The sequence below is a fragment of the Papaver somniferum genome, chromosome 1 (assembly GCF_003573695.1).
Source record: "Papaver somniferum cultivar HN1 chromosome 1, ASM357369v1, whole genome shotgun sequence".
NCBI lineage: Eukaryota > Viridiplantae > Streptophyta > Magnoliopsida > Ranunculales > Papaveraceae > Papaver > Papaver somniferum.
The window spans coordinates 126,914,190-126,927,439 of NC_039358.1; the positions used below are offsets into that span (position 1 = coordinate 126,914,190).

Here is a 13,250-nt window from a genome sequence, read left to right on the forward strand (position 1 = left end):
AGTCGGCTAAGTCATGGTATGCAGACCGGTTTGCAAACTTACGAGCAAAACCGAGTTCCGGAGTTGACAAAACTTTTGCAGTTTGCGAACCGGTCCGGAAACCTTAAGACTTTACCGGTTCCGGAGTTCACAAAACCTTTTCAGTTTTCTTATCGGTTTGGGTGCTAACATATAACTGTATTGGTTCGCGTACCGGTTTGGATACTTAAACCCGGTTCCCTTACCACAATTCCAAAATGGTTTGCATACGAATATGCATACATATCCGGATCACGAAAAAACAGATTTTCCCATGATGTGCATACAAATATGCGTATCACACAAATCTGTAAGTCGATATAAGCTACTCCGCCTCGTCTACGAGTACATGTAATACGACTTCCTAGTTATAACAGTTATCTCAGTTTGTAAGACTGATAACACCGTCTTGTATTCCGAATATATTAGTTTTATATTTCTCTAAATCAATTCGAAACATTCCCGAATAAGATCAATGACACATATCACTGTTCTAGGCTATTTTTGAATGATAAACTTGAGTCATGATTTTGGTTCCGAACAACAAATTGTTCTCCACCAAAATTGATCAAGTATGAACAAATTTTCATTAAGCTTAGTCATTATATTTCGGGAAATTCGTAAACTAAATAATTAGTTCTCGACTCGAAATTCTTCTTTATGCATGCTAGTCTAATTAGTTATGCGACAAACATCTCAAGGATAGAAAAGTGAATATAACTTGAGAAATAGGTGGTTCAGTCTTCACTTACCTATTGTTGATGAAGTTCTCCAAAAGCTTCGGTTGATCTTCGCCTTCAAATGATAGAACGTAAATGATGACTGGTTCGTTTCTCAACTACCTCTATCCTACACCGAGACTTAACTAATTGTAGACTAGAAATCAAGATATAGTTTTGACAACTAAATTTGATAACAAGCTCGAGATGGCAACACTTGTGAGGCCAACCGAGCAATGCTTTAACATTTACTATATGGACAATTCATTTAAAACAAGATTCATTGGGCAAACCCAATGTTTTACAAGAATATGCAGAAAACTTTTGTTTATGTTGCAAATTCTTATAGTAAGCATATGTGATCTATCGATTTAGATTGTATTTAGTGTTTATAGATGCTTTTATGGGTTCATAATCCGATGTTGCATGATGTGGAGTCACACTTTTCCAAGCTTGGAATAACTTGGATTCCACCATAAGACTTGCCGTAAATAGCTTTTGAAAGCCCTCTAGAGTTTGGAATGGACAAGCTAAGTTTTATTTCTGATAATTTATCCCCGTTCAATGCTCTCAACAATGTTGCCACAATATCTCAGTTAAAATTTGTAGATTTGTAAATAAAAAATTTGACCGAGTGGCAGGCGATTTAGCAAAGCCAGTTGGCAAACAGTTTATAACTAAACTTTTGGAGAATCAGCCACCTGAAATCATTTAGATAAGCTATTCTCAGTCTGTAATTTCTGGTTGGTGAAAAATGTGTTAACTTTCAAAAAAAAAAGGGATTGGAGCATAACTTGAACTCCTTCAATAATTTTGAGAATGTCTTTATCGGGGATTTTCTCTTTCATAGGATATGTGTGGTTCTCAATAAAGGGATTGGAGCACAACTTGTTGCCAGGCTTCCATCCAATAATTGTAAACTCCTTGTTGTTGATGATGATTAATAAACTTGTTTTCTTTAAAAAAAAAAATTAATTATAATTCAGTAAACAAAATTAGTCATAAAAACCCAAGGTACCAAACTTGTGTACAAAAACCCCATTCAAATGTTGGGATCCATTAAAACTCCATCTTAAACTAAATTGATACAAAAATCCCAAATTTTAAAAAATTGATACAAAAACCTCAAATTTCAAAATTGGTTTCATCAAATTTTATGATGAAACTAAAAATTGGTTTTGTCAATTTCTATGAGGTTTCATCAAATTTTATGATGAAACCAAATTTTGGTTTCATCAAAATTTTGTTTTTTGGGGTTTTTGTGTTACTTTTGTTTTTGCGGGTTTTTTGTGGATGGATAATTACACCTTTGGGGTTATAACTCGGGGACCGTTCAGTAAAAGTAAAACGCTAGACGCCGGCTTAAGACTATTCGAGTTTCGCCTTTCCCGCCCTTTACCCCTTCTCTCTCTCTCTCTCTCTCTCTCTCTTCCAAGCAAATTAAATTAGGGTTTTCATTTTGGTATCACACTAAGCTCATCTCAATAGCAAAGAGGCACCGGGAGAGAAAGAGGAGGAGGAATCAAAATGGGGATTACAGGTCTTCTACCTCGACTCAAATCAATCATGGTCCCCATCCATATAAAAGACTTGCGTGGCTGTTCTGTAGCCGTAGATACGTATTCTTGGCTTCACAAAGGGGCATTATCTTGCAGCAAAGAGCTTTGTAAATCAGAACCCACTTCCAGGTATTATTAGTTCCGTATTATTCCCAAGAAATATTTTGAGATGGGTTTATCTTGATTTGGCCCAATGTTGAATCTTTGGGTTGATTTCATTTGATTGTTAAAAGAAATTAGGGTTTTGAGCTGATTGAGTTGGATGATAGACTAGGCATTTCCAATTCGATGATTTATATGCACTACCATATGGATTAAAGGTTGCAACTTTGGGCATTTTCTAGTTAGTTGAGAAATTATTCTATAATTTAAAAGTTTTATTTTTGATTGGAAAAATTACATCTTTAGATATACGAATAGAGTTGGAGTCGTTTCTAAATTGCAAAATATTGTTGATTGTGTAGGCATATCGCTTACTGCATGCATAGAGTGAACTTGCTTCGGCATTATGGTGTCAAGCCTATACTTGTCTTCGATGGAGGAAATCTACCTATGAAGTGTGAAGAAGAGGCCAAGCGTTCTAGGTATTAATGCTACTTTACGTTCTTGTCATTTGAGGAATGTAACTTGAAAAGTTGCACTTTTATTCTGTTTACTGCCGAGAAGATATCTCTCCGTCCACTTCCATTTGCTTTCTATTGCTTTTATCCTGATGGTTATGGTTTACCTACCAGACACCATCTTATTCTCAAACTACCAAGGATGATGAATTTGGGATTGGATCTCAAGATGCTTTAGTTTGTAAAGTATTTCTGGTGAAGTTGTTTTTGTAATGATGCAGATCGAGGAAGGAAAACCTTGAGCGGGCTATGGAGCATGAGTCAATGGGAAACTCTGCTGCTGCTTATGAATGCTACCAAAAAGCAGTCGACATCTCCCCCGCGATTGCAAATGAACTCATCCAGGTAGAATAAGACAACATCTGGCTTTCACAACCTTATGGTATTTTAACTGACATATTTGTTGGTAACGTCACAGGGGTTTCCTTTTTGTCTATTTCTCAGTATGGGCTGGCATCTGCCCTTGTGTTTTGAGCTTTTCATTCGTATATCTAATTACGTTCCTCTTCTTTCATGCTAAAGGTATTAAAGCAGGAAAATATTGATTTTGTTGTCGCTCCTTATGAGGCTGATGCTCAGATGGCCTTCTTGGCTCTTAGTAAACAAGTGGATGCAGTCATTACTGAAGATTCCGATCTGATTCCATTTGGGTGTCCCAGAGTAGGTGTACTAGTGAGCTTGAGCTCTACCTCATATTACTTAATTGAATAATTGAAATAATATCCTCTTGTCAATTTTTCTGTATCCTGTGTTTTGATTTATGTTGTGATTTATATGTTTTGCTATGTTTACTATTAGATTATCTTTAAAATGGATAAATTTGGGCAAGGTGTGCAGTATCAATCTTCTCTGCTACAAAAGAGTAAGGAGCTGAATTTGAGTGGATTTACGCAGCAGATGGTTCTTGAGATGTGCATCTTAAGTGGTTGTGACTATCTGCCGTCATTGCCAGGAATGGGTCTAATGAAGGCTCATGCACTTATTTGCAAGTTCAAAAGCTATGAAAAGGTGAGACTAGTTGGTCTTGTCAATGCACTAGGACTCGCAATCCCTTAGAATTGTTGTCCAAATCCATATCATGTTTCTCCTTCGAAGGTTTAGGCATGTTTCGCAGCAGTAAAAGATGCCTTTCGAAGGGTAGGCTTACATATACAGGGTACACTGGCCAATTTAGGCTCAGAAGAGCAATAAGAGTATCTGACTGTGCAAATATATACAATGAGTACTGGACCATTTCAAAAAAATTATACTTTTCTTGATCAAATTCATCCGAACATAAAGGTTGCAAATCAAATGGTTAAAAGAAGGTAGCATATCATGATTTTCTGTTGGCTTGCATAACAACTTAATCTACAATTGAGAATTCAAAGCTCCGTGTCTGCATCAAGAGCTGTTCAAAATGTTCTTGTTGTCATGCAAGCCTATAGAGCACAAATAAAACTTAGATGCATGAAGTTAATTTTTTTCGTGAATTCTTTGGGAACTGCTACTTTCTGTGCAGGTGATTAAGCATTTGAAGTATAGTACTGTTGCAGTTCCTCCTCTTTATGAAAAATCATTTAAGAAAGCGCTGTGGACTTTCCAGCACCAAAGAGTTTATGATCCTAGAGTTGAAGATATTGTACACCTGTCAGAAATTTGCCAGGATCTTGGAGAAGATTTAGAATTTTTAGGCCCATATCCTTGAAATATAATTGTTTTTGCATTTCATGTTTGTTTTTGGAAACAGAAGTTCACTGTTTAAACTTTTTATGTCATTGCTTAACTGAGAGATACAATGTTACCCCAAGATACAGCTAAAGGCATAGCAAGAGGTGATCTTGATGCAATCACTAAAATGCCCTTCCAGGTAAACTTTATCTAGTAGTGAGCTTCTATGAAATGCATAATTTTTTTTTATTAAGTGAGTCAAGGTTTTTTTTTTTTTTTTTTTTTTTTCTAGTGTGTGCCACCTTTTTGCATCAGCTAGCTTTCTGCACACACTCGTTAATACTGTTTGACCAAAACAAATATATTCTTTGTGAAATCAGTAAATTTAGTACCCGAATGACTGATCTGGTTTTATTTGATTTTAGATTTCTCTATTTGCTGTTTAGGAATCTTTGTTTCAAATTTTATTTTTAGCAGTTGTTTTTCAAGTGTCTTTAGTTTTACCTGACCTCTGTTATAAGTGGCTTTTTCTTTTAGATTAAAGTTAGTCGTCAACTTCTGTAATCCATAAAAGTTGAAGATTTTTTTGTTGTTTGCTTCAATTTTCTATTTGAACCTGACTATCGCTTTGGCTTCTTAATTTTCATTTGTTTCATTTTTTTTATTTTCCTGTGCTAATAGGGAATTGCTCTTAATGGACTCGCGGTTGATAGGAATTACAAACCCAAAGGTTCTAAATCTGAAAGAGAAAGGAAAAAAGTACAGTTGCCCATACAGAAGAATGTCCTTACTAACTATTTTTGTATCCTTATGCATTTTTTTTCCTTTCTTTTTCTTGGTGTTATAGTCTGTACTGTTATGTTTAAATAAGCAGGCAATTTTCAGATCTTTGATGACCATGCCACTCCAGTTTACTTTCAATCAGGTGTTGCTTACGAGAACCAAAGTAGCATAATATATCTCACTTACTTCACGTATTTAGTTCTATTATATGTGGATAATATTTTATTCTGAGTGTTTTTGTTTAGTTTTCCAAATGATAGTGCTTGCTTATTTTCGAAGCTTTTAGGATTTCAGAGTAATTGCTTGTGTTGTTGTTTCCTCTTAACGTTAAAAGGCTCAGCATCTGCTGAAGCAAAAAGGGGATTTAAGGTGCCTCGAATTATATCTACGAATTTGGGTCTATCAGAAGAATCTACTTCTCCTAGCTCTGAAGAAAATGCTTCTCAGGAACCTACATCTTTAAGCATGAACTCCTCGCAGTCCGACATATTTGGTTCCTCTAGTCCCAAAGATTATGTGAGTCTAACCGCCCAAGTTCCCCTTTTGATCTTACTGCACTCAAACCAAGTTCAATTTGACGATCTTGTAAGCCTCCAATTTTTCTGTTGTATATTAACAATTTTTTGTTTTCCCTTGTATTAGTTGGAAGTTACTTTTCCCACCGAAACAGCTCAGTTTTTGGACTCTCCTTGTTATAGTAAAACTCCACTTACTATACCAGCAGAGTTAAACATCATTAATAACAGTTCAGATTCTTCAGAACATTCTCTGTCATTTCACCAACCGAAGCAATCACTGTACAGACCTTGTACGATGTTGCACAAGGAGCTGCAATGCAAGATTGATTTAGATCAAGCTGGAGAGAAAACTAGACAAGCCAGCCGCAAGGTCATTGTGAGGAGTTCCTATTTTCAGCACAAGTCACCAAAAGATGATGCTGTTGACAATGGAAAACCTGTTTTTTTGGACGATGAGGCCAATTATGTTTCCTGTGACAAAAATGTTTCTGAAAGTGGAACAAATGGGATCAATTTTCCTGAGAGTTCCTGTAAGAAGAGGTCATCAATATCGACTGAGAGGACCCTAATTGTACGTGTTTCTTCTGTAGTGAATATTCATTTTTATTCCAAATTTTTTCTTGCTGATTTCTTTCTCTTTTACTTAACAGGATAATGTAGAGATGAAGCGTGCTCGGAATGGCGCATTTCTTTCCTCTGAAAGTATGTATTCTAACTTAGATTTTGCTCCTTTTTTGCTGGCATGATTGCCATCATTGCTTAGGATTTAACAGTCCACTTTAGAGATCAATAACCAAATAAATATCAGGTGACATTTTTTTTTGTGTTACTTTCTGGTCAATTCTGGTTTTGGACTTGGTCTAGTGAACCTTGTTCTTCCACTGATTTCTTTCCTTATCTATCTTCTTCATTCCTGTGTCTTATTTCTCCAATCTTTCTCTATACTTCACAATGATTCTATTGCTATGTTATAGCCACAATCTGCGTGTTTCTTCCCAAGCGGGCGTGCGAGCTTGTACACATTACCGAGTTTCATTGATGTGTTCATTGCTGATTTTCTCTTTTTACATCTGTTCTCATTTATCTTAAACTCTCATGGCAATATATCTTAAATAGGGAAAAAAGCAAACACCTGAATTAGTTTTATTTATTTTGATGACCAGTTTCCAGTTTTCCTTCCTAAATTCAGTCCTCAAGAACATCCTCAGTAGAGAACCATGCATGGTTGTTTTCTATTTGCTTCACTTCTAACGGCAAGAATACCAACGTTCTCTTTAATGGTAGACCGTTTCTGAAAAGAGTGATGAACTTATGGTTTAGGACAAAGGTACCAAGAAATCTTTAGTGGAAGCAGTAATGTGCTGAATGCGAGTACTGCACTTTAGGTGTTTCTGACCGAAAATTAGGGCTGTTGCAGTCTGAACTAATTAAGTTAGGTTAAATATTATATGTAGCATGCATTGTTTCCTTACTATGCTGCACAATGAAATTTCATTTCTTTGAGTTTTTCATTTTGTCATGCTTCTATATATTGCGTAGGGCCTGCAGCTATTGATTCCTAAACAACACTGCTGTTACATTTATACCATCCACATTTCATAGAAAAATATGTGAAGCTAATAGATTTTCATTGTACAGGTGATGAAATTCCTGATCTCGACTCAAAATCTATGGAGAACAATGATAAAGGAAGTTTTGGTTGCAACATTTCCCATATTAGTCACTTTTCTGATTTAGCAGAGAAATCAATGGAGCAATTTATGTCAGTTATCTCTTCATTCAATTATACCTCATCTGGTTCTCGAGCCAGTGGTCTCCGTGCCCCTCTAAAAGATGTGCGGAACACATTAGCGGCGAGGTACATTTCATTGTTCCTTAATGTGTATATTCTCTTTGTTTTTGCTGTACTGAGTCCATCAGCTGATGGTTTTTGAATACGTCCTTTGATAGGTCAAACATTTCTCTGAAAGATATAGACGATTTTGCTTATGTACCCAAGAATAAGAAGATTGCTCGTGTGTCTCCACAGACTAAATTTGAGCACCATAGCTAAGTAGTTGTATGATAGTCAGCAAAATATTCTTTACACAGCTTAAACAGGTAGCAAAAGCTCCCTTGTTTTCGTGGAGGTAAGTTGCAATATTTAACTTCTAAGTTGTTTTCTTTTATAGTACTGTATTGTTTTTTTTTTTTTTCGATTCTGAGAAACTTGAATTGCTATGTATCAGGAACTTCACAATTTTGGAGTGGTTAATGGATTTGACCTGTTCAGATGATCCTTGTAAGCTGATTTGTACATTTTGTTCATCTATGGTTTGTTGTTTCTCCTTTGTGAAACCTTATACTTGAAATGTATCTTTGCAAATCAATAGAACTGTATCTTAATTCTGTCTATGTTTTCTAGTCTTTTTTTCTTGTGGCCTTCCTAGCAAACAATTTATGATCCAGAATGATTACTTTAAGGCGCAGCTCCGGATCAGATTTCATTGTTACTGACAAAGAACTGCAGAAAACCTACAATGTCTTTGGTAAATTTTGTGTACAAGAAAATCAAAGGACTATGCCCTCAGCTCCAAAACAGAAATTGGAGCGGAAATCCAAACTAGTCAGTATACATCTTGATATATTTTTAGTGGCAGACATTTGCATGGAAAAGCTAACTAGCCCAGTGGTAGGAACAGGCTAAGTTACCCTTTATATGCAATAATCTCTTCCGTTTCAAACCACGAGTTCTATCACATTCGTTTTAAAAAAAATTACATGTGAAAATGAAGATCTAGATTCCAGACTGGGCTAGGTTGTCTTGAAACCAACTTGGTGAATCTTAAAGTATGTTTGTCTGAAAAGAAGAACATGACAAGATTCGTCTTAGTTGTTACTATAAATTCAACTCGCAGCGTCTAATAAAATGTTCTTCATTTCTGAGGAACACATCCAGCGAACATTCTTCGTTTTGAAAAACAATTTGAACTCGGCTAGAAGCTATCCGACTGATTCAAAGAAAAAGAAAAAGAGCATTTGTTATTTAAAACCTGGAATTATTAGGGACGGCTTATTTTTACCTATCTAAGGGCAGTGGCTATGGGATACCCTGAACCTGAAGGTTATGTAAAGTTACCTATTATACCCTTTCACTAATAAAATCAACCAAAACATAATCTTCTAATATCATTTCATTTGACTCCTATCTAGTCTTCTTCTCTTCTTCTTCCTCGCTACCGATTGTGGGAGAGGAAAAAAAATTTCCCGCTCAACTCGAATTCAATTCGTCGTCGCTATTAATCGTTGAATCAAATCATCGTCGATTCTTCTATAAAACGGTACTATCACTAAAGAACCTCATCGAGGTGGAGTGAAAAACGTATTCCGTCAAAAACCTGATCCAAAAGCAGGAGAAAGATCAAAAAACAAAGAGATTGTTGCTGGAAATGATGAAGAAAGCGAAGAACACGAAAAACGCGAAGAACACGAAGAAGATGAAGTCTCTGATATAGGTTCTGCTGGTGATGCTAATAATGAAATTATCTGGGAACTTCAAATGGCCCCAATTAGGTAAGATTCTACCATTTCTTTTTGGGTTTCCATTGCTTTAATTTGACGAATCGATGGAAAAAATCTAGGGTTTTCAGTTACTTTTCCAAAATCGGGAGTTTAGTTAAGGTATTAATCTCCCGATTATGCTCGTGTTCTTCATTTCTCAAGAACTTTGACCATAATCTGGTGATATATTTCATAGTTAACTTCTGATGATAATAGGTTATTCCTTACTGAGCCCTAAAATGGACATAATCGGTAGTTTTTTTTTTTGCCTTCCGAATATAATAGAGGATTAGAAGAATAAGAGAAACATAGATTCGATATAATTGAGAGATTAGTTGTAGTATTTAACTTCCGATTATAGTGTTTTGAAATTTAAAAAGTTTTGGGCGACATTTATAATCTGTAGATATGTATGATTATTGTCTTCCGATTATATTTGCCTCAACAACTTAGAATCTTACTGTACCAAAAAATGCAACATAATCGGTAAAAATGTTTTTAACTTAACTTCCGATTGTCCTGTAATCGTTTCTTTGTTTCTTTATTCAACTACCAATTATGTGTATCTTCATAACGTAGGAATAACATAAGAGTAGATAATCTTGAACCCGTGTTACCGATTATGCGTAGTCTTTTGTTATGTTATTAATTTGTGTCCCGATTGTCTACAATTGAATGTTGTTTGTATACTTTGTCTCCCGATTATGTAGTTAGTAAACGGGTTCTTACGAACCAATTGTTCTTTATTTTGTTATTTAGTGATAAGCGAGGTAAGTAAGCCCAAGATACAATTGTCTTAGGGCCTCGTCGCGAAGGGGGTAAGAAAGTAACAACTAGTGCACAGAGAGAAAGCAGTGATAAAGGAAATTCAAGCAAATATGGAACTCACGAAGTACCGATCCAACCAAGTTTACCACCAAGTTCTATAAAAGAAATTGAACCAACTGCTCCAGAAGCTAGAAACCAAGAAAAAGCACTACCAAGTGGTACACAAGGAGAAGGTTCAAATAAGCCGATCAAGAAGAAAACAGGACACCTTGTCCCCTCTTATTTGAAGATGAAGGGTATTAAAGATGGCGAAACCCTGGGCTACCGAGAGATGGAGGAGCATTGTTATTTGGATACAAAGACTCCTGGGCCAAAGAAATCTATGAAATAGAGGTAATAATCATACTCTTTTTTATTCACGTATTGTTTTTTTATTCGTAATAGTATTAAGAGTTATTTTAATTATTTTATAATGTGTTATGTGTTTAATAGGATCATTCTGATGCGGTTCAACTACCTAAACCCACAACCGCACCAACAAAAATGAAGGATTGTCCTTAAGACGGTAAATGTGAAAAGTTTAGGAAATTATTAAAAACTCGGGGTTATCTACTGCTACCGAGAATTCAATGTTGGAACATGACCGGGTGGCGATATCAACATTCGTGGAGAAAATGTATTCTGAGACTGACACCTTCCATATATCGTTTGGGGAGATGACAATTAACCCGTATGATGTTGTCCAGATTCTTAGTCTCACTGACCATGACACGACTGTGAAGTATAATCACACAAAGTAGTTAAGTTGAGAACAACTTTATGATTATACTTGTACGTGTTTTGGTTGGGATAAAACAATATCTGAAACTGAGTTCAAGAGGTTTGCTGCTTACAGAGATAGACAGTTCAACATTTGTCAGTTGATGAAAATGTTCAAAGTCACCCTGGAGAAATAAAATCAAAGAACGTTAACTGATGCCACGACCACTGCATATCTCTTCTATGTATTTGGATGTGTCATTTTCCCCATTTCTAGTGGTAACCGGGTTGACGCCAACCTTTTACAACTATTGCATCCTTTCGGTAAAGTCCGTGAGTACTCTTGGGGCATGTCATGCCATGTATTCTTGATGGAAGAGTTGAGAAAGGCGTCGAGGCTCAAAAACTAGCCAAATTGCCGGGAACGTGAGTCTATTCCAGGTATTTTCTTAACTCTATTAATCCGTTGATCGTTATGTTTATTTTTCTAATTTTGTAATAATTGGTTTGATATCTATATAGACATGGATCTGTGACCACTATCCTACACTGAAATTGGCCATAGAGAACCCTGATTAGGAGAAAGGATCACCGGAGGAACAAAGTACAAGTTCGATGAAAACTGTTTTAGGACAATGAGCAGCAATTGATTCGTTTGAGGTAGAAATTGGACTCGATGAAGGCCTCAAAGGTATGCTTTAGTGGACATATAAAGGGTCGGTCCGACTTGTCGCGTTATTATGGACCATTGTGGCACCCCACAGGCTATGTAATGTACAATGGCTCAAGGGTGATGCAATAATATGGTTATGTACAAGAAGTACCATGGTAGCATATCCGGGTCATGTTCAAATTGGAGGTGGAACATTGCGTATCTAATAATGACTCCATCACAGTAGTTTACTATGATAAACCATCCGTTGAACATTGAAATATCAGGATGGGGCATTTGGTTACACTGGAAACTTGTAAACCAAGGTTTTGAAGTTTATCCAGGCTATAAGGAATGATACCAGGAGCATTCTCATCTTCGTGTAATCCGTGAACTCAAAGCAAAGACTACCTCGGTGGCGGCCATTTATAATTGTATCATCAAAGAGAATCCAAAGTGGTTATGAGATTGGTGCGTATTGTTACGTCTTTTTCGTTTAATATTACGGCTCAATATTTTAGGTAATAACAATTTAATGTTATGTTATGTATAAAAACATGTAAATAGGTTCAAGTTTTTCTCCAGGAAGATTACTGGATGCATAAAGGCTAGAGTGCCTGTGTCAATTGAGAAGATGAAAGAACACAAAGACCTAAATGATAATATTGATAATGAATATTGTGCAACTCATTTTGGGGAAAAAGCCACACCATGACTAAGAAGTACATACCTTTAAGGATATTACCATTAATGCATCACTGCAATGCATTCGACCACCTTGATGCTTGCTCCAGTTGGGAAAAAATAACTAGTGGTGTTCTTCTTCCACTGCCAAACGGTGGAGAGATCAATGACAGAAGACATCTCTTGTTCTTATAGAGGTTATTAGGGTTACCGAAGATTTCTCTAATTTATATATGGATTCAACCTCTCCCTTCAGGAGGCATCAACACTAAATTACCCCTACAAAATCATGCCAAAGTCTCAGAACCTCCCGATGAACTATACAAACCAAAAAGAAATAATATGAGATGTCTGGGATATTTCCCAAAGAGTATATATAATCGATATACCTTTTGTTGTCCAGGACACCAAAAGAACTTACAAGTCATTATATAAATTGTTTTAACCCCTGTTGGTATAAATTTTCTTAGTTAGGAAATAGAAAATGGCACGTCCATAGGAGAGAATTCATAAATGGCCCATCCCTAACTCAACAATTCATACTTATATGTTTATGGATTGGGAATGGTTAATTATATGGATTACGAGTGTATTTTGAGTTATGTTTATTAATTATCGATTGATTACCAAGCGAGGTTAACTTCAAAAGTGAAATTGCTTATTTTTTCAGCACAATCGGTAGATAATTTATATACACTTACATACCGATACTGGATTACTTTCCCAAAATTTATCAGAATATGGTCACAATCATACATTAATTTTATATTTATTTATCGATTTTGGATAACTCTTCCAATTTTTGCCAAAGGCTAATTACATTCGGGAGATAGTTGTGTTACGTATCTAACAATTCTGGGAATTTTTTCATTTTTGTCAGAAGCTACTGAAATCGGTAGATATCACATACTATTTATTACTGACTATTGTAGTTTCAGTTTACATTTTTCATGTATGAAAAAAACAGAATAATTGGTAGA

General features: G+C 35.8%; 1 protein-coding gene across 2 annotated transcripts; it reads left to right on the forward strand.

Annotated features, from left to right (window-relative positions):
- Nucleotides 1-2,126: 2,126 nt before the first annotated feature.
- Nucleotides 2,127-8,261, forward strand: LOC113299914 (exonuclease 1-like). 2 transcript variants are annotated; one of them, XM_026549026.1, is made up of 14 exons: nt 2,127-2,425; nt 2,761-2,880; nt 3,138-3,261; nt 3,439-3,576; nt 3,715-3,924; nt 4,418-4,593; nt 4,693-4,765; nt 5,248-5,368; nt 5,684-5,865; nt 5,992-6,438; nt 6,518-6,569; nt 7,506-7,725; nt 7,818-7,996; nt 8,096-8,261. In XM_026549026.1, the coding sequence occupies exons 1-13, from the start codon at nt 2,265-2,267 to the stop codon at nt 7,918-7,920; spliced, it is 2,127 nt and encodes a 708-aa protein (XP_026404811.1). In that variant the 5' UTR covers nt 2,127-2,264; the 3' UTR covers nt 7,921-7,996; nt 8,096-8,261. The 2 variants fall into 2 exon arrangements, with proteins under 2 accessions (XP_026404811.1, XP_026404817.1); XM_026549032.1 differs by having other exon boundaries at nt 3,754-3,924.
- The last annotated feature ends 4,989 nt before the right edge of the window (nt 8,262-13,250 follow it).

What these genes read in the sequence shown, in the direction of transcription:
- LOC113299914 (XM_026549026.1), top strand. Translation starts at nt 2,265, where the DNA reads ATGGGGATTACAGGTCTTCTACCTCGACTCAAATCAATCATGGTCCCC. An exon ending in AGTTCAAAAGCTATGAAAAG is followed by an intron (nt 3,925 to 4,417) that starts GTGAGACTAGTT and finishes CTTTCTGTGCAG; the next exon opens with GTGATTAAGCATTTGAAGTA. An exon ending in CGGAACACATTAGCGGCGAG is followed by an intron (nt 7,726 to 7,817) that starts GTACATTTCATT and finishes GTCCTTTGATAG; the next exon opens with GTCAAACATTTCTCTGAAAG.